The sequence below is a fragment of the Corvus kubaryi genome, unplaced genomic scaffold, assembly GCF_017639235.1.
Source record: "Corvus kubaryi isolate FWS band 111438036 unplaced genomic scaffold, C.kubaryi_AGA036_p1.0 138, whole genome shotgun sequence".
Classification (NCBI taxonomy): domain Eukaryota; kingdom Metazoa; phylum Chordata; class Aves; order Passeriformes; family Corvidae; genus Corvus; species Corvus kubaryi.
The window spans coordinates 16,718,184-16,742,768 of NW_024580672.1; the positions used below are offsets into that span (position 1 = coordinate 16,718,184).

The window sequence follows — 24,585 nt, forward strand, 5'->3', positions numbered from 1 at the left end:
GAAAAATAACACGGAGAGCCTTAAAAGGGTGAAAACACTTCAGGTAAGAAGTGACTTTTGCTGCAATTACAGAGAGGCAAAGCAAAGGCTACAATAAAGTAACAATGAAGTAACCTTGAACACAAAGGTAAAAGAAGCCAGTTAGCTGAGCAGCCACCCCACAGCCGTGCCCTCCCTGCCTCTGTTTAGTTTGCACATTTCAAGCACAATGTATTTATTTCCACAGTGGCGTGGTGGTGTACCCAAGTCCCACTAAATCATGGCATGATTCACAGGCTAGTTCTTTTCTTTTAAAGTAATCCACTCTTGAACAGCTGTGATTTGGATTAATTAGTGAATTTTGCATTTTTGGCACAATCTGCTCTCCAGAAGTGCCACTGAAATAAAAAATTAAAGCATTCTCTCCCTTCTCTAATCCTGTAGCTGAATTTTGCAGGTGCACAGATGTATCCTCAGAACTGGCAGGGCTGCAATTGTAGTGAATGTGCTGCAGTACTTGTCTCAGTTCCTTTCTAGCACTGACAATACCATTTAGAATAAAAAATAAAACATTTTTTAAAATAGTGGAATTAAATCTAGCAAGGTGAGTATTTAAAAAAAACCCAACAGGTTATGGTAAATTGTGGCTTTGATAGGCAGCTATGCCTCAAGAATTCAGCAAGAACCATAACATGAAAATTTTCACCCAAATAATTAATGTTTTGGATTTTTTTAATATGAAATGCAAGACAACTTCAAGCATAGCTGCTAGCAATGTCCATGACAGACTATTTTTATTTTTATTAGAATAAAAGCCTTTAAAAGTGTGTAGGAAGGTGTTCAAATTCACTGCTAGCATTTCTTTTTAGTAAAATCTGATAGCCTTTTAATTTCTAAAAGTGAATGAATATCATACAATTTGGACTACTGCCATTTTATTTTCTAAGGCAAGCATATTTTTCAACATATTTAAGTTCATGACTGAAAAAGAAAATATCCAACTGGTCTCGTCCACAGATTTCCATTAGCTAAGCTAGACCTTGGTTTGTCCTGTCAGCTTCCTAAATGTTATTAAAAGGCCCTTGCAAAATGGGTCTTAAAACTCAATACTTGCGAGAGACTTTGAGGTAGCATCCAACATTCATTCTCCCCTTGCTGAAGTGAGTGACGGAGAGAAAAATCACCCCTTCTCAGAAATACTATCAGTGAAACCCTGACAGTAATTCTCTTTAATGGGCTATCCTACAGTGGACCATACTTTAATGGATGGTATTAGAGTGGCCTTCCTCATATCCCTGATTTACACATGAACGATGCTCTCACAAGCAGCCACACTGTAATTAATGAAGCTATTCAAAAAAGCAGAGAAACTCTTGTAGCAGATCTCTGCAGAATCATGGCATTATTAGAAAGGTGCCTTATTCTTTACTGTCCTGATCCCACCACACCAACAGGAATTTTTCCACTTGCCAGGCAGTACCAACTGAAAATCAGAAGTAATTTCCTAATATCATCTGCATACATGGCCTCAAATTTGAGAAGTAAGAAGTATGGAGGATTTTTTTCCATCACTGAAACAATTTGTTAGACACAGAAAGAATGTTAGATGTTTAACAATTATAACCCTGTTAAAACAAAACTGTGCCTATAATGACCAGATTATGCAAATAATTATCAGATTATGCAAAATTGTATTCACAGGATATAATCCTTTGTTTCATCCCACAAGTTCTTCACAGAAGGACAGAAGGCTTAAATTTATGTTTACATTTAATAAGCTGGAAAATAAAAACAGATGAATGCTAATAATGTCACTAACGCAGATCAACAACATCACTTTGGGTATATTTTGAAACATTTCCATACTAAACTGGAAGAAGCTTTAGAAGCTTAATTGTGACTAGTTTGCCTACTTTTTGAAGAATTATATTGTGGTAGACTGGATAGTTCAGGGGATTATTAATGGGACATACAGACTTAAATTCCAAGGTAGCTAGTTTAATCTAGCTCAGGTCAGTACTGAAAACTATTCTGTTATATTTTTGAAATGAGGAGGTGGTTCTGAAGCACTCCTTCTCTTAAGAGGACAGGTTCAATGCACAAAAGCGGCACTAATTTGCACCTCAGGCAGTGCACTTCATCAAAGAGACTGAGGAATTAATGGGGTATAGGTTTGTAAGGTCGGAAAGCATGCAGGATGTTTTCGCATGCCCTTCACTTCCCTTTCTGTGAGATGAGCTGTTGTGTTACAAAGGGGCAGTCCCACTCTGTCCTCAGATTTTTCTAAATCTACTGCACACCCTACAAGAAAATTCTTGAAGGTGCCCTCTGCCACCAAATTTTACTATCCTTTAATGGAACTCAAGAGAGAGATTAGAAGGTTTCACCTAGAAAAACATCTTAGGAGTGCTATCTGAAGAGAATCTTGATTGATGATGGTTGGCAGCAAATATTTCCCTGAGTGCATAATGGTTTTATTAATAGTTCTGGACTGAGCTGAAGCAAGTAGAAAACAGACCAAGTGAGGGGTGTTTTTTTATGATCTGCCTACTCAGATGCATCTAATCCTCACTAGCATCAGCTCTGTCTTCCTAGCAAGTTTCAGTGTCAATACATTGTCATCAAGTATCCAGAGAGGAAGCATTAAAAAAACACCCACAACTCCGTGTGTGCCAACCATAGCAGCAACATGGCTTCCTGTGTTACTCCTACCTACAGAGCAGAGGGTGGAAAGTCACAAGGATGACAGCACTGCTAGAAATGAGGGATGGTTGTGATGCAGACAGTGCCTACTGTGTATTAACATACGCTACTGTATATGGACACCAGCGCTGATACCGCACTACTGAACAGTCCCAGTCAGAAGTGAATTTAATGGGATTAAGAGATGCCTTGTTCACTGGCCAAGATGGCCTAAGCCTCTCTAGTGTTTGAGGACAGCATCCTTAAAAGGGATTTGGGATCTCACTGTGCTGCTCCCATTCAGTGACCGCTTGAACAGCACGAGACATCCCATTGCTGAGATGCTGTGCACAGATGAATGTAACTGCACTCCAGCAAGCTCTGCACAGAACAAAGGGCAGCAGATGATGAACGAGGACTTGCAGAGCACATATGAGCAGATGTGTCTCGCTGGCGTGGAGATTATGGGGAGCTGAAGCTTTGCCAGTTGCTCTGTTTAGATGTCCATGAAGCACCAGAGTCCAGCCCCCTGTTACAGGGACATAAGGCAGCACAACTTGCATTTCAGGGCCTGTCCCTGTGACATGGACCCAGTTCAGCTCCCAGAGAACAGAGCTCTCTCTTTTACTGAGGGCACTCACCAAAGAGCTACACTGATACTAAATATAACATGAGCCACCAGCCTGAAGGTGAAAAGCCTCTGCCTAATTAATTATTCCTAAGTATCCTCATTAAGCTGTTCTCTGGGTATAGACAGAGTGTGTTTTTTATCTAAACCTGCTTAGTTGTGCCTACGACAATCTGAATTTTTTCTCTGCATATAACCATGACTGAGTGCTTAGGAATAATCAGGAAATCTTAATCAAAATTAACAGGGGTTGGGCAAACTCTTGATGAGAGCAGGATTCTGCAAACATTTGCAAGAATTTCTCAAAGTTCAAAACCACTATGAAAAAAAGGGATAATTATTTCCTACTGAATTTGCATTTGGATTCTGAAACTGTATGCAAGCAGCTAGGTCCCTGAAGGAGCAGATCCCTAAATTGGCCCTGAGAACCAGACAAGTGCAGTGCATACACGACTGAGGCGTGCAGAACAGCACTCCAACACAGAAATCATTACAGACCAGCCAAGATGCATGCAGCTGGTAACTGACTACGTTTCCTGCAGAAGGTGAGCCATTGTAAAAGCCATATGGAACACTGTTCATCAGCAAAGTTCTGACCAAACCCCCTTTTATTGCATTTGTGCAGGCGCAAATTTAGGAATGGGTTTTCACGGATTCTTGTAACTGCTTTGCTCTCGTCTGTGCACACCTGATTTATATGGCCATTTATCCAACCCTCTGCACAGATTAGGTACTTAGGGCTGCAGGTAGCTATTTGGAGCCTACCTGGCACATGTCTTACCTGCCACACAGGTAACAAATTCAAATGCACACATTTCAAATCTGAGCATGAATTCAGTGCATCCAAACGTTTAGGGTCATGTGGTAATGCGTAACTTGCCTTGAATCAGAGGCTACTTGAGGCTTCTGAAAATGTCAATCTGGAAAACTACAGCACCATGTAATGCAGCATTTACTAAATTACTGCCTGAATACCTAATTCTGTTTTAAGAAAGACATGAGGGAGGATAATCCTATAATTCTTTAGGAAACATGCTGAGTGAACCTACGAAAAATATTCTATGTTACGCACATCAGTCTATTTACCTGTGACTCATAAAAAGAGCAAAGCACGCAGGAGGGCTTAACCTGAGGAGGGATTATTAGGCCAAGTTCACTGATTAGGAACAGGACTTGGTGTGAAATAGTTAGGCTCACCTCCAAAGCACAGACTAAAATAAACATTTTGAACTCCTATTGATTTTGACAGCAAGGAACTGAAATGGGTGACAGTGTCTCATGTTCTGGAACGCAACAGCAAATTGAAAAATGCTGTAGAGTAGATGGTTGGAGGCTACATAAAGATCTGTTATTTAGGTAAGACAGCTGATCAGGACTCATAAGGATAAAGATTAAATAGGAGATAAAGGGTGTGATTTATTCCAAGTATTTGATTACTAGTGTACAGTAAGTAGAGTTACAGACTAAGTAAAATGAGCAGACAGGGTAAGGGCAGAACAAAAATTTATGTTCAGCTGTTTTGTTATCATTAATGGTTTTTTTATTAAGAGTATAGATTAGCCAATTTGGTTAAAAGATTGTGTTTCATTTTCTGTCCTATAAACTTGGTTTGATTACTTGAAAAATTAATGAATGCTATGGAAAAGGTTCCAAATTTTAGCTCTTCAGCATTGTACTATTTGTGCAGCTATGCTGCCTCGTCAGCAATGTATGGGTTAGAATGATTACTTATTATTGCATTCTAATTTCCACTGGGCTTTTCTATATTTCATTTTCTGGTGGTAACACAGAATAAAGTACTCCTAAAACGTCTTCTTTATTACTCCTGAAATGATTTTGATCTTATCTGCCACATGGCAACTGAGAGTCTGGGTAGTTTATTTTTTAAGAATGTTAGTTTCTGGGTTGCACAGAAATATCAAAGAATGATGTGCTTGTATGTAAGGGGTAATGAATAATTACAATGTACACTTAAGGATAATTGCAATACATACAACTGTGGAGCTACTCCCTTTTTACAAGTGTATAAACAAAAGCAGACTTTGATTAGGTCGTGTGATTGCCTCCTTAAAATCAAATGAGTTTATATGCATAAACATACTTCAGGTACTTGGGTTTGCTGTTGGCAGAGGAAGGCAATGAATCCTCCTTAATCAAGGATAAGGAAGTAGGATTGATTCAGAGATTTTACCCAAATCAAAATGCAGACTTCAATCTCAACTGGACCCCAGTATGGCCACCACCCTCCTTTGCCTTTCCCTGCTGTGCCTTCTAGGGCAGCCCAGCCAGTGATGGCATGGAAAGTACTCCAGGACCATAAAGGCTCAACATCCCTCCAGCTCAGTGGTGCAGATTTTCATGGTTTTTCCCCCTTAATCTGCATTTAGCCATTAAATCATTGGAGGGAATACACAAAAATAATATAAATTAATTTCATAGCAGATTAAGCCTATGAGGCTGTTGAGTGTTCAAACATTACAGAATGGATCTGCAAGAAGAAAGGACAAAACAACCCAAACCAAAAGAAAAGAAAACAAACAAACAAACCACACAACATGGAAAAACAACAAAAACAAACCAAGCAAACAAAAACAGACAGGAAAAGGATCTAATGAACACTAACGGCTAACTGGAAGTGAGGTTTCAGAGATGGTGTAGATACGCCAGTGAGCATAAGACCATGAACTCTAATCAACACTCTTCTGTAGGATTAGACAAAATACAATCAAACATTTGTCCCAAAAAAGAGCACAGGTTTGCTGTGCTCTAAGAAATAGATAGCTCATCTATGGAAATAACCTGCTGATCATTAAGAAAGTGTCCAACAGTTCTGCAACAATCAGACTTCAAGAGCCATCAAGGGTGACAGTAAATGAGAAAATTATAGCACAATCTGAATGTAGTTCCCATCTGTGAGCTCTTCTCTACCCACTCATATACCAAGGACTCACAGAAATACCAGGGAACAACAATTTTGGGAAACGACTCTGGGGCAGGCAGCCCCACACCCCTACTCCAGGATCTAGGACCGTTTCTCCCACCTCTGAGGATTTCAGGGAACATAACTAGAGATGAGGCAAACCCCTTGATTCTGCATCAGGACTGTGCACCACTCATCAGGATCCCTCTCTGTTAGTGAGCCTTCTCCCCCAGGGAACGAGGAAATTGTACAACAAGTTGCTACCCTGCTCCCCTAAATTGTCACCCCCTCTACACCATCCCCCTCCAAGTGGGAGAAGGCAGGTAATTCATAGAACTGTATGCATCTGGGACTAAAATGCTTCACTATCCAGAATTTTTCAGCCTCCACACTGTCATTTGTCCTAAGCCGTCACGCTACAAAACAAAACCGTCAATACCACTTCAATAAAAGTGTTTAAAAGGACATTTCAATTATAGAAGTCTGGTGAAATCCTTCTGCTTGCCTAGGAAAGAACAATTCTTTGCAAAAATGGCAGAATTGATAAAGATTTTATTTGTTAAATTTTGATATATTCTGGCGACTGCTGAGCTATTTTTATACCTTAGCAAGAAACATCTCTTTATTGACAACTGTATTCATTATCTGATATAACACCAGTCTTTTACTTTGGTTTTCCTCATGAATCTCTGTGGATATATTTTTTTGAGGATAACCTAGTGCATTAACACAGTTTATAACAGTAAAATATTTATTGTTTCTAAAGCACAATGTGGTTTTCAGAAAAAATGAAGGCTATAAGGTGATAGCTGCACTAAAGTTAACAGCAATTCACTAGGTTTTTAAGGCCAAGAGTATCTTTTCATTATGAGTTTCTGGAATAACTAGTATGATGGGATTTTGGTGCATAATAAGGACTCCTTGAAAGCTATTCCTGTTTAAAAAAAAAAGTGTTCAAGATTTCAAGGCTTCTGCTCTTGATTTCAAGGCTTCTACTCTTGATTTCCTTTCCATTAGAAACCTAGTGGCACAATCCCTTTTGCCTACTTGCTTTGCAACAGGGTCAGCCTGCTGGCATAACCAGAGCCACTTTCACTCCAGCAAGTACAGATGGGAGCAGAGACATGACTAAAACCTAATATTTGCTAATAGCAAACAATATGTCTTAAACAAAGCGCTTTGTCAAGTCCCATAAAGGCACAATATATTCTGAACTCTGCTTCCAAAGACAATATGATTAAACATGTACCATCGCAATGCAATGACCCAGAATTTTTATTGGTAGTAGTTAGGCCTTAAAATTAATTTATAATACTGTACTCCTTTTTATGGCTGTTTTTTGCAGACTGTAGTGAGCTATCTGTTTTAAAAGGGAAATACATGATGGACTAGGTATTTGATTGAGAACTAGAGTTGGCTGACATTAGGAATACCTTTAATATGATGAAGAACCACATAAAGTAATAATAAGGGCTATGAACAGTTTGATTTGGCTTATCTGATGTGATCCAATTTTCTGATTCTGGTTTATTCTAGCACTTTTGCATTTTTGTGGTATTTTTATAAGAGGATGCTCATGTGAAACATAGAAACGACTGTGGCTTAGGGGAACACTGCAAATGCAAATCTGCTTTTAGTACCAATAATTTGCAAAATTTTTTCTGAGGATAGAAACTATAACCTGTCCATAGAAATTTCAATTTTCTGTAAAGGTGTGCAGTGCCTTTTCATAAAGCTATATTTTTGTAAGTCATTAAATTGGTTTTTAGTAACCTCATACTCATTTTCAATTGAACAATTATTAAACTATAAAACAAAATTGCACAATTCCTAAAACTGTAGTCTGGAGTTTTACAGTCTGCTATAAAGTGCTGCATTATTATAATACACCAAAGATGCTCAGACTATTACAACTTTTTTTTTTTTAAATGAACCATAAAAAATTTTATCATTGATGAAATAATTCTAAAGTATTGTGCTCTTCAACAGTATACAAGCACAATATTTTGGTCTCATGGAAAGCATGCTAATCAAAAAACCACAATTTAAACTGTAATTCTAACATGCAACATAAACCATGTCACTTTCTTTCAGTAATAGGAGTTTATTACACCCAACTTCAAACATTAAAAATCAGAGTATTGATCATTAAATATAAGGTCCAGTCTTACAGAGAGATCTTCATGCCAAAGAGACTGAGTGTTAAGCAGTGTAATAACTGGTGATAACATCAGAGATGTGATGACTTTCCTGTTGTGAAGTTTTAGCCTGTATTTCACTCCACAAATCACGACTGATCTTGTAAGGGGGCCTGATGTTCAACTCAGAAGTTCAACCAAGCCTGGTAAATGAGAACAATTTTCTCCTGACTACTGATGGCTGATGTGTCATAGCAACACTGACAGTGATATGATGCATCTGCACTATCGGGTTTGATCCTTGGCTACATCCTCACACTGTTCCTCGCTGTTCAAAAGAGAGGCAAAGGACTCCCTGTACTTAGAAATTAATCAGCTGTATGAATCATGTCTATAACTTCAGCAGGATTTCAACAAGCTTGAAAACAACCTGTCTTGTGTGGGGCTGAAATTCTTTGGCAAAGACGGTGAAGAGCCCAAGCGCATCCTTGCTCCAAGTGGGAACACCAACGCAACCATACCATGAATACACACACGTGTATGTGCACATTCCCTGCAAACCGGCCTGTGCCACTGGGATCTGCTGTTTGCACAGCAAAGCAGCTGGGTGGGGGCTACCTTCCTGCCTCAGAACACCAAGATTTCCGCACAGACTGAAAACCCCAACATGTCTCTCACTCGTGGTCCCGTCACCTTCCCTGGATCTTGCACACATGCAAGAGTTGTGCAGTAAATGACTGCAGTCTCAAGGAATTGTATGTCCATACTTTTTGAGGACCCACTCCAGCATGGTGGTGAAGAAAACAAGGATTAACCTCCTGAAACCAATGTCAATGAAATCAACAGTCAAAACAGTATCTGTTGTGGCAAAACAGAATTTCGTTTCGTGCTCCCCAAATTATAAGATTAAAGATGAAACTTTAAGTTAATCCTGGCCATGATATTTTAATCTGTACACACAAAGCACTCAAGACTTCTTTAGGTAAAAGGGAATTGCCACTAAGGCAAATTAAAAACATTGCTTTTTCAGGCAGAGAAGCTGCCAATAGGTGCTCTCTAAATCACTTGTACCAGCAGGCTGATCCCATTATGTCAGCTAATCCTGGAAATACAGGAGGTAGATTTAAATCTTTTCATACAAAACATTAAGTCTATTTTTTTTTCTTTTCTTTTGGTTCTGGCACAGCATTGAGAATTTTATATTGCTGTCCATCTTTTGCCCCAGGCTGTATCTTTCTGTGTAGTTGCAAGGCCCAGAGGAAGAGGTCCAAGCATGACTTTTCCAAGGGACAGAGCAGGCAGGGCATTGGAAAGAAAGTGCTTCTTTATCACAAACAGTAAAAGTTTACAGGCTGTGTGAAGGGATGGGGAAAAGAAGGTGCCAGGTGTATGGGTGAGTTAATATTGGTGCTCAGGGGATAAAACAAGTTCCCTTTGTCTCTACCCCAGAGCTCCTTCTCAGCAGTTGTGCCATTCCCTCACCTACACACTGCCTGTGCTTCCAGCTTATGTTCACCCACCGCCCAATTACCAGTCCATGGAGATCCATACCTGCTGTGTCCTGATCCTCAGAATGCTACACTGGAGCTTTTAACCCTCTCCAAACATCTACGTAATGCTTTAGAATAATGATATTTAGCACATGGAAAGCAACATTAAGCAGTTATAGAGGGTACTTAAACCACCAGATTAGCAGCTCCCTGCACAGTGCTGGAGGTCTGCACAGACAGATCTACATGGGAAAACAGATTCATTTTCAGCCGGAGTCACGTTTAAATCCTGCTCTCCTCAGAGTACTGTGAGCCCTCTCTCCTGGTTTTGTCCTAAGATTCACCATTATAAATATTTTTTTAAATCACAAGTATCATGTGTATTTTGTGGAAGAATGCAATATGACCGACATGTGCTATAAGCACTCACTAATCTTACATGCAAATAGAAAGAATTGACCTATTTAAGGATCTAGATTTCTCTATTCCCATGTTCCCCACAAAATGTTTGATACTTTCAATTTCTGTCTCACGGTTTTTAAATTCTGCTGCTGAGAGCACAACAAACTTTTACATACTGGACTTGTCTTTAGTCCAAAGGACCATGTAGCTCAATTACATGTGTCCACTGCTTCATTCTTCAAAAGCACAAAACCCCTAAATTCTCTTTGAACGCTGAAAATTCAAAGCAACAGCAAGACATAATAAATACAGGAAAACAAAGTATAGAGCTAGCTAACAAGATTTTGATGCATCCATTTACTTAAATGTCTTTAACCATCTTGACTTCTACGATTTTTGTCTTTTGCAAACCATCCTTTAAAATATTACAGAAAACCCAGTGTCAAACTCTTAGTTTTTTATTTATCTCTGCGATGACCCAGGAACAACTGGTCTAATCTAGTCTTATCCATCACTTGAGGTTCACTGCATTATCATCCTTCAGGTCTATCCATCCCTCCCAAATGCAAAAGCAGCCTTTTTTTTGAAGAATACATGGTGTGAGTACACATCCAAACTCATTCTTTCGTCCCTTTCAAATAATCCAACATGATGGTTCAGGCAGTGCGGGTAGAACATGAGACTGAAAGACCAGAACCCTTTTTTGACTGGCATACTGAATGCAAGTTATGACTGAAAATGAAAGATTAACATCTCTGTCAGTTAAATAGGAAACACTGGAGTGAAGCTACCAGGAAAAAAGGTACAGTTGGCAATCACTTAATAAAATCTGCCTGCATAAGGTACATGCTGTTGGCATTCATCTTCCCTTTGTTCACAATATTTGATGTTATTTTTAAGTGGTGCTGAGGATCCTTTGCAGGATGTCAAGCACCTCAAATATACTTAAATTTAACATTTTGTGTAAAACTAACTACTATTTACTCTCTGTGTTTAGCAAACTTTGTTAGCAGTCAGGTTTGTAAAAAGAGTTTAGAGGATTCTTGACAAAATTAAGCATCTTCCTGGCAAAGATGGAATGCTGATTTATTGAGGGACAGAAAAAAAGAGTATATTACACAATCAGTGCATATGTAAACATAAGGAAAACATGTATCAAAAATAAACATTTTGCTGTATCAATTTGAAATAAGAAAATACCCCATAATATGAGAAATGAAAATTCTCATAGCAATGGTAAGTTGAAGTGAAGAACAACTTCTAAACAAAATCACTACAACAAACATTATTTTAAAGTCCAAATCTTCAACAGGTTTTTGAGATAAATACTGAGCACACGTAAACAAAGAGTATCTCATATTTTCTTTAAGCATTCACCACCTTTCCAATTCCCAGCTTTGCTTGTGCAGAGGAATATGGCACAGCAACAAAACCATCAGTGCACTCTTGCTCTTATATGACCATTTTGAACAAGTCAGGAAGAGATGTATCAAAAATTGCTCAGTCAGTGACGCTCTTGGTGGATTAGTGCCCTGTATTTTACAGCCCCTGGAGGTTGGGGTTTGCTCATTTCTATGGCATATTATACTAATCAATCACTTCCTGCTCTTTCTTCCTGCATTGTATTTTTAAACCCACTAACTAGAATATGCAGCCCTGCTGCATCTCAATGACCATTTCCTTAGCCCCTCTCTGCCACTGTCTTTTTGTGCTGAGACTGATGCTTGTAATTTGACTTTTCACAGAGTTTACGTTATACTGCCTTTTACAAACCTTTCAGCTCAGCTGCTAAGCATATAAAAAAGCTTTTGGCTGCACTAGTTCATGTTTTGAAAATACTACAAAGGCATATTTTCATGGGAGGAGAGACTTGGAATGAATACCCTTCTCCAAGTGCAATATGAAAACCAGTTCTTTTATAAAATTTGCATTAGGGTTTAAGTGTCACATGCAAAGTGGCACCATACTGTCCAAAAAACATAGGTTTCTTTTTTAAAAATTGTGGGCTTGTTTTGGCTCTGTTCATAAACTACTTTTTGAAAAATGCTTTAAAATATTAGAGCTTTGTTCTTTGTGTTTCAGTTCTGAGAGAAGGAAGCAGTAAGCATAGAATATTGTACTTCAGAGGAATAAAACTGCTTGATTTACATAACTTCAGTGACCTTTTAGTGCAGACCTTATCTATAGTTTCTACCAAACAGCAGAGATCATTTATTTAAAGGAACCTCTTTTCCCTACAGACCTTTACTTCTTGTGCCAAGTACATCAGGAGGGTACACTTGAAGTCATAGCAGAGTTTTAAACCACAGCTGATAAACTCATGTGGGATGTGACTTCAAAATGCCAGAGTAACAGGAGCAAGGACAGAGAAGAATTTAAGTCATTTTCAAAATACAGGAACATCTATTCAGGCTTAAGGAGCATTTGGAAATTGAAGTGAATCCAATGGGATTTGTGGTCACTTGCCATTTCTTCAGTTCTCTATTTATTTTGTGTACTTTGGTAGCATCTGGAGGCCTTACTCTACAGCGGGCTGTACAAACACTGAAGGAAAATGTGATCTCTCCCATAATACAAGTTTTTAATATAACATGAAGTGACTCAATAATATCCCATCAAGGTCTTTTTCTAAATGCAAGAGATTCCAAGTTTCGTGTTAAAAAGGCTGCGTTTCTTTCAGCATATTCTATTTGGTTAAATGACTATTGCAAATAGCAATATATGCCTCCAACTGTCTCTCTTACCAGTAACTTACAAAGCTTAAATAATAGTGAATGCACAGGTATGAAAAACAGAATTAAAAAAAACCAGAAGGACCTAAACTCAGCACCATGTATCATTAACCCCCTATACTTTGTGACTTTGTAATGTCCCTAATGTTGATTCAGATACAATTTTCCAATGCAAAATAAATGCAGGAACTGGAAAAGGATGAAGGAGAGAGAGTAGTGCAGGAAAAATTAAGAAGCAAAACATATCTCTGAGAAATAAAAAGTTTCTAGTTCAGTGCACATGGAAACTTTGATACAGTTTAAGACAAAGAAAAAAAAAAGAATTTTTTTATAGGGAAGTAAAAAATCAATGCTTTAACAGTGGAAAGCCAGAAATCCAGAAAAATTTATCTTGGTATCAGCTGAGACCTTGAAGTTTGGACACTTACATTTGTGTCACATAGCAATTTTCCTTCTGTAAAGACAAAAATAAACAGGACAAGCTGATCTATCCCTGCCTGACCTAATTTTGCATTTAAACCACCAGGAATTTTTATAGCTTGATTCTAATCTGGCCTAAGGTTGTTTTCATTTTACATTTCCTGCTACCTCTTTCCTGCCTTGATTTTGCTCCTTGATTTTGCTCCTTGATTTGTTGTCTCCTGCCCAAGTCCTTCAATCTTTCAAAGAGCTGCAAAAACTGTCTTCAGCAAGTGATGTGCCTCTAAATCCAAAATCAATGATCCCCTATCAATAGCCTAATTTAAGTGTCAAAGAAAATCGCTACAGCCACTGGCCAAAATCACATCATGACCTTGACCCCAGTTCTAGAAAGTGCCTGATTCAAAATAGTTTTATCTTTGCCCAGCTTCTTCACCATGTAGTTTGTAGCACCACATGTTCTCTAATATCCAGACCTACTCAGCCAAAAAACCTTCTTGAGTTTAATGCCAGTAACGTAAGAAAGAAGGCAGCAGGACATGCTAGCTCACATTAAGGGTTCCCTCTGTATTTGGATTACTCAGGGGATTAAATTAATCTGACATATCCTGGCAGGATGTGGAGAGTGCCACATTCATATTCAAACCTGTGATAAGAAATTAAATACCATCCCCTGTTTCTGAGTCAGCAACTGGCAGTAAAGTCCACTTTGAGATAAGCAAATTTCTGATTTAAAATAAGAGTGTCTGATATCTCACGATATATGCAGCTTTTAACCATGGGAATAAACAGATATTCCAATTTAGGCAGGCATCTACTTAGGCAGTGGGAGACTACTCTACAGGTATCTATGAAAAACTTTCATTTTTGCACAACAACTACAAAACTCTCTTACCTGCAGGTTTGCACATGCTGGTGAATCATTGTGGGAGGGTATTTCATTGTTGGTGGTCTCTGACCCTGTGTTTTTGAGTCTGGAAGCTGTCGTAGTTGTGGCTGTAGTGGTCTGTACTGGTAAGATTGGCTGCCAGACATTCACATCAGTGCCATTGCCAAAGGCCTGAATTGCATTTTCTGTGAAAATAAATTACAGGCAATTTTCTATTTCTAAAAAAAAAAGGCAAAAAGCAGAACTGAGTTGTTTTTTATTACCATTATAATAATTATTACATTTAAAATATGTATTTACAGAAACTCAATTTTATGCTGAAAAATGTGTTTTATTTTTGAACTGATTAGAAACGTGAACTGAAAATCTGGGGTCACGTAATTCTTTGGTGCAGCCTCTTCTTTGTAACATTTCCAGTAATTCTTGACAGAAGCTTTAGGACTTACCATAATCATATTTGTTACCATCCAAAGGACTCAAAAATTTACTTTCAAGATTTAAAATACAGTTTGAATGTCACGTCCTAATTCAGGCAGGTAATGTTATATAGCAAACTAAAAACAGAGAACAGAATAAATATTTATTTCTACAGCTTGGTGTAATAAAACTAATATGCCTATAACTACAAAATAGTTTAACTGAGGCAATCTTTTCCTTACCATTTTCAATCAAAATCTGCATAATTGGGTGAGGGAAACATGGTTAAACTAAAACTTTAGAATATAAAAGTTAAAAAGCTTATCACAGTTTCACAGGATTAAAGAGTGTGTTTACAGCAAGAGTAAATTGGTTGGAGTTTTTTATAAACAAATAGAAAAACAGTTCTTAATCAGGTCTTTGGGGATTCACAAGGATTTGGGGATTTCTTATTTCAAATTCTTTGTACAAGAAATCAAACAATTTCACTGGGGACTAACATGTGGAAGTTATTAACACTTCTTCTCAGTGGCATTCCTTCCCTTATAAAATAATTTACATGTAATTTTCTTCTGAAAAAGATGTATTTTCTTCTGATATTAGTTCTTAGAACTCCAGCATGCAAAGAGAAGAACTTGTAAAAAGCACTAGAATGAGCTGCATTAATGGAGACAAAGGGGGAAGACGGATATGATAAGTTTTCTTGTGTTTCCCTGAATAAGGCAATATAAAAAGCAGTTATTTCCTAAATTCACAGTAACTCTTTGTTTCCACTGTTGCAAGAAGGGTCACAGAAATACCTGCAATCCTTCCAGTTTTCAAAGCAACAACTGGCCTTTGAAATTAGTCTTCTTCAATTATTTCATACAATCACACTCGATGATCTTTATGAGTCTCTTCCAACTTGAGATATTCTATGACAGAATCACAGAATTGTTTGGGTTGAAGGGACCTTTCAAGGTCCTCTCGTCCAACTGCCCTGTAATGAGCAACTTCAACTTGACCATTATTGTAAATGCCCCAAATAACAGGTTCATTTTCCTTTTTGTAGGGGAAATATACTTCAGTAAAACAGACCAGCAAGAAATTCCTAGTTTCTTCCCATAATAGAAAAAGAAGTTTTTGTGTTGTTTAAAAGAAGTGGGAAGGATTTTAATGACATTTTCTCCAGGCAGTGGAAGGCCCACTAATGAAAATAAAATTTTCTAAAAATTGCCCTTCTATGTGAAAGACAAAGCTTCATATAAAATCCAGAAACAACTTTAATTTCTTCCTGAAGAAGACATATCTTGCAGCTTGGATGACATAATTTGTCTCACAGTAACCTCCAATGTCTTTGATTTGTCTTCATTAATGCTTTTGTACTGATGGCAAAAGAAAGGACAAGGAATCGCTCTGTCTTTATGTTCTAGAAGGAACCTGTAACACTCTAGAAATGATTACATTCACAAATGAATAAAATCTGAGGTATTGCAATAGATATAAATGGCAACCACCATTAGGCTTGAAGAAGGTCTGATGGCATATTGTTAAATTTTACCCCTTGTAGTTTTGAACTCTTTTCTCTTTTTCTTTTGTTAAATGATCTTGCGTAATTGATTTGTTCTTCCAAAGCTTAATAAATAGTGTATCACAGAGCAACTCAGGTTTTTGTGCACAAAACTCCCTGTGTCTTCACTACAATGCTGCCTCTTGAGAATCTACCAATGGGGATTTTCAGAATCTCTACTAAAATACTGAACACTGTATTAGCATCAGCTCAAGTTTGTAGGGCTGGATGGGCCAGTCTGGATCACTGAGTTAATTTACTGTTTTTGAGAAAAGCAGTGATGTCTGCTTCTTTGCATAAGCTGATGAAATATGACTTTTAAAACCACTTTTACCCTCAAAACTCCTGCTGGAAGCCTATTTCTTAACTTTAGTCTGATGGTTAAAAATTTTTCAATTTTGAGCCTAAATATGTATGGTCAATATCTGCATTTTTGATCTTATGCCAATGCTGTCCTGCAGGTGAAGCAATCCCTTCCCCTCCCTGGGCTTGCCCCTCTAATGCAATTTCAGAGAACAATCACGTATCCTTTCAACTTCTGTTCTGCTAGACTAGGGAAGCCAAGCTCTTTCGGTCTCCTCATCTATCTGAAATTAAAACTCTGATGCACACTCCACATCATCCAATTATGCTGCTCCAGGCAGACAGGAAATTTGAAGAGAACCTGCCAAAATTGACTCCACTGAGCCATTCTGAAATTTATAATAGTCCCTAATTTGGAAGTGAGTCCGACAGGAAAAAAAAAATCAATAATTTAACAAAATCTTTACAATAGTTACTATCCAAGCTTGTGTTAAAACCAGGCATCTGAGATCAAATATCCTAAAAAAAAGGAAGTTGGCTGTAAATTGCAAGCACAATCAAATTTATACTTACTTATGGCAAATCCTTCATATCCTAAACTACATGTCTTTTTTATATAAAGTTCTTAAATTATACCGAAACCCCTCAGGTGTTGCAATTCCGTGATAAAGATGCTGCCTGACTGTTAGGGTCCAAATATGACCTGTGATGTAAACGTATTTCAGTACCAAACAACTTTGGATTTTGATTTTTTTTCCGAGAGCTTCTCATGTTTGCCATCTTGGCCATAAACCACAGTATCAGGCACACTTGCTCGTTCTTTTAATTTTTACACCTACAACAGAACCACGCTCAACAAAGTGCAAAGTGATGGCCTTGATGTATCATAACACACTTAAGCAGTAAAGGAATTATAGAAAACATCCTGAAACACATTAAAAGACATCTAATTTTCTACTCACTAAGGCATATGTTGTCCTTGAAGAAATTCAGAAATTTCCGGCATTCTTCTATGTTGTTGCCGCTGTTGCTGCAGTCGCACCACGGGGCCACGCTGAGGCTGCTGGAGTCGATGTAGTTTGGTGTCATCACGGTGCCTGTCAACAGAGTGAAGCACAGCACTGTGAGCCACCTTTGCACTGGAACATTCCTTCCACCCTAAGATGGCACACAGCCCTTGTTAAGTCATGTATTCGGGGCTGGATTCACAACACAGACCCACAGCAGGGCTCTGACCTCCAGATTTAACAGTTCCTGGCTGCTCTCACCCTCTGACACCCAGCCCTGTGCCATATTTCACACCCTCTGTGGTCTGAATGCAATCACTTTAGGGACTGTAACATGAATCACACATTAAAGACACGTTTCTTCCCTCCAAAAAGGATTCCCACAGAGAGCTGCATCAGCAGAACTGACAGGTAGAAAGCCGTGGCAGAAGGGAGGGAGGGGTTGGGAGAGGGTGAGCACCTCTTTAAAGGGCTTTGCTGCCAGATCAAACACACGTGGACTGTATCCTTAAAGCTGCACTTAAAACTCGGATTTTCCTTCCTCGCTTGTGTTTTTTCTGGTTTTAATTCTAGCTGAAAATAAATGGCAGAGACCAGGTACCCAGACCTGTGCTTCCTCCTCAAGTCTGCAGCCAGACTGAAAAACCATTTCTGAAATGCATGATCGAGGAGAATGCTGGTCATGCTGAGGGGAGCCCTACTATGTCTTGGAGCATGGTTAACCCCAGGGTGCTCATGAGGGACCTGCCAGCAGTCTGGGTTATGGTGATGAACAGAACAAAAACCAGCAAGCATGAAAAGGTACAGCAGATTCTCTGCAGGTAATAAATTACTATTAATCCTGATATCTCACTACTTCTTCAGTACAGTGATTATTTCCTAAACATTGTCAACAGCTTTCCAACCACAGGGTGATTTTAACTGCTACAAATTCTTGGGTAAATATTCTCCCATTTATATGTCAACTCAAGGCAACCAAGAATGAAATTAAACCAAAGAAGGCATTTTGTGTCCTAAAAGATGTACAGCAACTGTGCATTTCTCATCTGGATCAGGAAACTGTTGTATGATGAGCATTTGCTCAAGACAGCAATCTCACTGAAGGCATCACCCCAGCAGGTCAGATATTTCAAACTTTCCACAGGATTGAGAAGTTTGAAACTTTATTTTATTTGTCTGACCAAAAGGGAAAAATTAAATAAAAACGGGAAGATATTCCAGACCTGAACAGCTGCCAGCTGCTTCAGGGAACATGTTCCTCACTTGATAATCTGCAATTCTAGGACAGGTCATATATCTTGAGGAAATGTGATCACATCTCCTCAAAACTGACATCAAAGTAGTCATTAAGAAGATGGAAGAGATGAAGGACAAATGTTAGAGACCCAAAGTGTACACTAGGAGAGAAAATTTGGCGCCTAGGTCTGGGGTCCAAGAATCTGCAATAACAGACGGGAAGGGGCTATCAAACTCCAAGCTAAAAAAAGAAACATTAGAAATAACACAAATCACAGAGTGACGTCTAATAGCCTTTCTGTCACCAGGCAGTGCTGGGAAATGAACAAATCAACATGCAAACTGCTTCATATGTGACGTGGGAGACAAAGGAGAATAGGCACTACGGCTGGCCTGAGACAGAAATGGATGTGAAAATGAATGTGGTCCCATTGTGAAATTCCCAAAAAGCTTCTTTTGTCTTGTTTTGGGGTGTTCTTAAATTTTACTATAATCCCATACTTTTGTCTACTTGCAGCATTTAACAGATAGTTGGACTAATACTTGCTCAAATTCTACATGAGATTAGTACATGAGTAAACAGCATGGTTCAAATTTCATTAAATGGAGGTACAGAATTTAGTAAAATAGGGAAATATAATTTGCATTATTAATGAAAACTGGGCAGTAGATAAATAAGAAGAGGAATGATATTAAATTAAAATAAAACACATTAAATGTCTCTCCCTCATCCATTTGATGGTTCAGAACACTATTTTAGCCTTGCAACATGATCTGAAAAGAAGTGAAAGAAAGTGAGAATCAAGAGGATTTTGCAAATGGAAACAGTAGGCTGAAAAAAACTTCTAATTAGAAAATGCTTAGTGAAGGGTTAAAAAACAAAAAGGTATTAAGGAAATTAAAAAGGTCACTGAGGTAAGACTGTCTTATCACAAAGAGGTAATAAGGTAATTAAAATGGGTTAAGACAGGGGTTAAAAGTGTAACAGATACCAAGGTACAATTAGGGTTGATGAATACAGGAAAGACAGGACAAGGAAAGTGTGTACACAGCACACAAACTGTGCATCCAGCAAAAACAGAGTGGCTGAAAGAGCAGCTAGTAGAAAATCAGTCTGTCATTTAAACCTGGGGGCAGATGTGAACCCAAGCGGATTATATGCTTGCTTTCCTGGGGTGGATGTTCTTTTTTCCCTGCAATTGTGTGTGCTCTTCCCTTCCTCCCTCCCCACTGGCTGGCATCTTGGAAATTCTGCTGATGGACACTAAGGGATCAGAGAAACCATGGTGGCTGGCAGGAAAATAGGACATGTTTGGTTTTCTGAACTCTAGGTATCAAACAGCTCTGTGATGGTCTCAAAAGTCAGCAGTCAGACCTCCACATTTTAGACAAAAGTAGAGCTGGCCTAAACACAGCCAAGAGGTTGCTCAAATTAGGGTGAATTAATAAGGAGATGGATGGGGCATCTAAGAGAAGGGGCAAATGGCCAAAGTTTCTTCGGCCCAAAGCAACTCCAGCTTATACACACAAACTCTCATGGAATTCCTGGGAATTCCAGGGGACTTGGATGGATTTTGCTCAAGACAAGGGAAAATGTGCCAGACAGTGAATGCTAAAGCAGATCTTGAAGTCAGCAGTTAGAGCAAACCTTAATTGATGTGGAAGTGCAGAAGGTCCAGATGCTGTAGTGAGGCTGTAACCAAAGCACTGACTCAAACATGGCTACCCACAGTCTCCTTTTACATTTAATAATTTTTTATATTTTTCTGTTAATTAAAAATATGTATTCATTTATCCCTATACTACAAGGAGCCTAAAGCAATGAATTGAAGTTTTCAAAATTCCTGTGAAGTGTACATATCTTTGATGCAAACATTAAAGCAGCCCCTACAGATCATTCTCCATTTAATTGATAAAGCATCTTGTATGAAAACTGTGCCCAGCTCTATTTCCATTGAAGATTTTAGGTGGGATTCCACTAACTTCAGTGAAGTTAACTCTCATTTACATGCCTGTATATGAGGAGAGACTCACATTCACTATACCTTCCATAGAGAAGCCTCAATTTCCTGAACAAACTCTGTGGAGGTGCAATTTTTGCTACATTTAATGAAATGGCTGAACAAGATAATATTTTATTTTAATGATCAATATTTTATCTTAATTAAAAGGAGATCCTGAAGGTGCGATGGATGAATGGATCTGTAGCAGCTTCTTACCCACAATCTAACTCTTCTTCTTGTGTTTTATATCTACTAAGCAGACATTTGAAAGATTATACCTCTGATTTCTGCCTTACTCCACTTTCGTATCAGATTGGTATCAGAAGCAGGAATTTACTGCTTCAGCACAAGAAACATTTTGGTAATCTCTTGGTTTAAAAGAATTAATACAAAGAAGTAAAACTCTTGTAACACCAGTCAGCTCCTCTTTTGCATGTCTCTAGGGGCTAGCAGGAAGGAAGAAAAATGTATACTTCTCCCTTTGAAAACTAGATCTCCTTTTGATTTGAACTCCTTAGGCACCCGTTCCACATTTCTGATGTGTGACAGCAGGATGGTCATCCCCACTAACACAAAAACTCCTCACAAGAGGAACTGGGTCATCTTTGGGGTTAAATTGAAAAATGAAACCGACAAAACTGCCAGCAAAATTCACCAGGTCCAGCAAGAACTTCTTGGCAGCTCTTACCCAGAAGTATCTGTTAGTAACAGTTACTCCTTGCCAGCAGCCAGACTTCTTAATCTCATTGACAAGATCAGATTTCAAGGCTATTCAATTCTCTGTTTCAGAGTCAAATGACAGTCTGTCATAACTGTTCAGATGTTATACCCTTCCCATACTGTCTTAATCTCTTCAGTGGTAGAAGAATATCCTTTGAAGCCATCACATCTCATTTTACCCATTGCCACATGGATTTACCTCACTTGTTAGCTGCTAGAGTAATAAGAATGGTAACAATAAGCCACTGAGTATAGCTTTCAGTCATTTTTCAGCAAACCCAACCTATTTTAGAAATATTTTCATTTCAATATCATCTCCAGAGACATTTATTTAACAGCAGGATCAGCTTCAGGGCCTGAGCTGGCACCTTCATGCCCAACAGAAGGGGATATTACTGCACTGTGGCAGGTGCAGGCTGTAAGCTTAAAAACATCTTATCTGGTGGCCTTTCAAATTTGTTTGTTTCAGAGTTTTGACATTCACTTATTATTTATGGCCCAACTATGATATTTCTACAACACGTTCAGCTTCTTGACATGTTATTTCTCTTTCAGGAATCAAATACTGAGCGTGGCATGTGGAATCTGGCTTCCATAAAGGCATCCTTGTGCCTGTTGACACTCAGGAAAGTGACAACAAACAAAAACAACTACGTTGGGGAGGGAAGAGGATTTCAGATTTGGTCTCAGTTCATCTCATTGACAGGCACTTCTGAAAACACTGTGGACAAGAGTGGACAGAGGGATATCAGGGAAAAAATAGCAGGTGGAATTGATAAAAGGCTGGATTGTTCTATTGTTACATACCTCAAATTCAGGTATCTTTCTCTGAAGGTGTTCATCCCAACCTGTGATGACAGCTGCAAAATCAACCAAGCTGCACTTCCACTTGTTAACTTCCTACTCCTCTGTCCTACATTCAACCATCTTAATAAGCTTTACTTTTTTTAAGCTTGAATTTACTTCAAATTCAAGCACCTTTCTCTCCTTATCTTCCATCCTTAATTTTCTTGTAATGTACAAACTTACCCCAAGAATCTCTGTAAGGCTAAACAGGGCCAGTACATGTAGGTGGAGAAACTGGCCTAGTATCATATCATACAGTATTATATTCCAGTTTTTATTTCACATGGGCCTTCAAAATGCAGTTTGGGATTTTTTTCTCATGAGCAAGCCTCCACCCTTCCCTGACCTCTTACCAATAAGCCCCGAGTAAGCGAGAAGGCAGTCAGCATAGTTCTCCTTCAGACAACTACTAACAGAGCGTGACTCAGGCTGGCAGTTTGTGAAGAAATCTGCAAGGCGAGATCTGCAACAGGAAGAAAAATGTGTATCTTTAAAAATCAAGCCTGAAGGCATTCTTACCTTTTACACTCTCTATTTTTGGACAAGGCTTAATATTCTTTAACTTAAATGCATATTGGACACATCTCAGCCATTGAGAGTCTCTTTCTAACATGCATCTCTTTCCAGAATCTATTTTTGAAGTCAGAACAAAAAAGTGTAAGCAAACAGTAAAAAAGGAACAGAACAACAGGGAAATGCCTGCCCTTTAGTAAAAGAAATGTTCTGCATTTTCATGCCAGGAAAAAAAGACAAAGAGTTATTTTATCATATGAGGAGTCATTTTGCCTGGATCTGAACTCTAACTGGAGTCTTTTACCCAGAACACAGTGTCTGCTGTTTTACTGATTACACAAAACTGTATGTTTGTGCTCACAGAGTAAGCAAGACTCATTGCAAGACTTGAAGCAGGACCTGCTTTGGTGCTGCCCTGAGTTTCCAGAGAGTGGGATCACCCCTGCTCTGGACTGGCGTGCAGGAGCAGCTGGCTGAAGTGGGGCAGCAGGCAGGACCAGCTGGCATGGTCTCCTTGGCCCCCCAGAGCCATGGCACTGAGAATCTATTTGTTCTCATAAAATGTACATTCATCCAAAGTCCAGAGTACTGACTCCAGGGCTGAGAGGAAAGGAAAGTGTGCTCTGCATTGAGTGCTGCTGCTGAGTGGCCACGTTATCTTCACTTACCTCATTCTGCCCATGACCAAGGAGGGGAGAGCACTGATTACATACAGGAGGCGCTTTAAGACCAGAGTGAAGCTGTATTGTGATCAACTGAATACTACTATGTTGGAAAATAAAAGGACTAATACACACGGTCTCTTCTGGTTATTTGTGACTTAAAGGCCACGTAATGCTCCCATTCAGGTCTGTAATATTTGCGAGGCATTGATGAGGTGAGGCAAGGTCCCACATCCTACAGGCGCTCCCATGCTCAGCTTAGCCTTATAATCTTGGAGTAGCGACTTTTGTTTATTTACAAAGTGTTATTTAGACCTTTACCTGCATGGAAAAAAAAAAAAAATCACCTCCCTACTTCAATCTTCTCTTCTGTGAAATAGGTATAAAAATGTTCCTTTTCATCTGACAACCCACAGTAATGTCTCAGGATCAGATGCTTAATCTTTGCAAAGCCCTCCCAAAATCAGAATAGTACAATCTATGAATTTTCATCACTGCTCCAGCATTATGCAGGTTTGCAATATAAATGCACTTTTTCAGTTTTGCAACAGCCCCACAAAAGTTAGCAGAAACAAGTGATTTGCAAGTGATTTACTTTATTTGTTTACATGCTCCAGAGACTCATTATCTTTGTTTGCTTTATTGTTTTACCTACCCCGGAATGGGACTGGATACACATCATTAATTGACCTGAAAGTAACGATGGGCAAACATCAAAAGGTTCAGAGGCTTAGTTTGAGAAAGCATCCTATAAATAAACTCCATGCAACCTATACCTGAATTTATGGGAGCTGTTCTGATGGCCTTATTTCAGTTCCATCTCTCGCTAACTGTACTGACACCAGCAAATCCATGGTTGCCTTCAAGTCACAGTCAACTCTAAGCTTCTCATTCCCTCTCTTGCCTTATTTAACCACTTAACCTTGAGATGAAAATCTGTACCCACTTGCCTTTAATAGCTTTAAAAAGTCAATCTCTCTACCGAGCCTTCAGGATTCCCTACTGCCCTATGTGTATGTGTACATAAACTTCTAAATTTACATAAACCC

General features: G+C 38.7%; 1 protein-coding gene across 2 annotated transcripts in view; it reads right to left on the reverse strand.

The window, feature by feature from the left end:
• The window catches only part of GFRA1 (GDNF family receptor alpha 1), a 137,628-nt gene that overhangs the window by 15,622 nt on the left and 97,421 nt on the right, over positions 1-24,585 (reverse strand). For both annotated transcript variants that reach the window (XM_042019408.1, XM_042019409.1), the window contains exons 5-7: positions 22,715-22,824; positions 17,512-17,646; positions 14,287-14,465 (exon numbers count right to left, since the gene is read on the reverse strand). In XM_042019408.1, the coding sequence (XP_041875342.1) occupies positions 14,287-14,465; positions 17,512-17,646; positions 22,715-22,824 (424 nt within the window). The remainder of the gene's footprint in view (positions 1-14,286; positions 14,466-17,511; positions 17,647-22,714; positions 22,825-24,585) is intronic.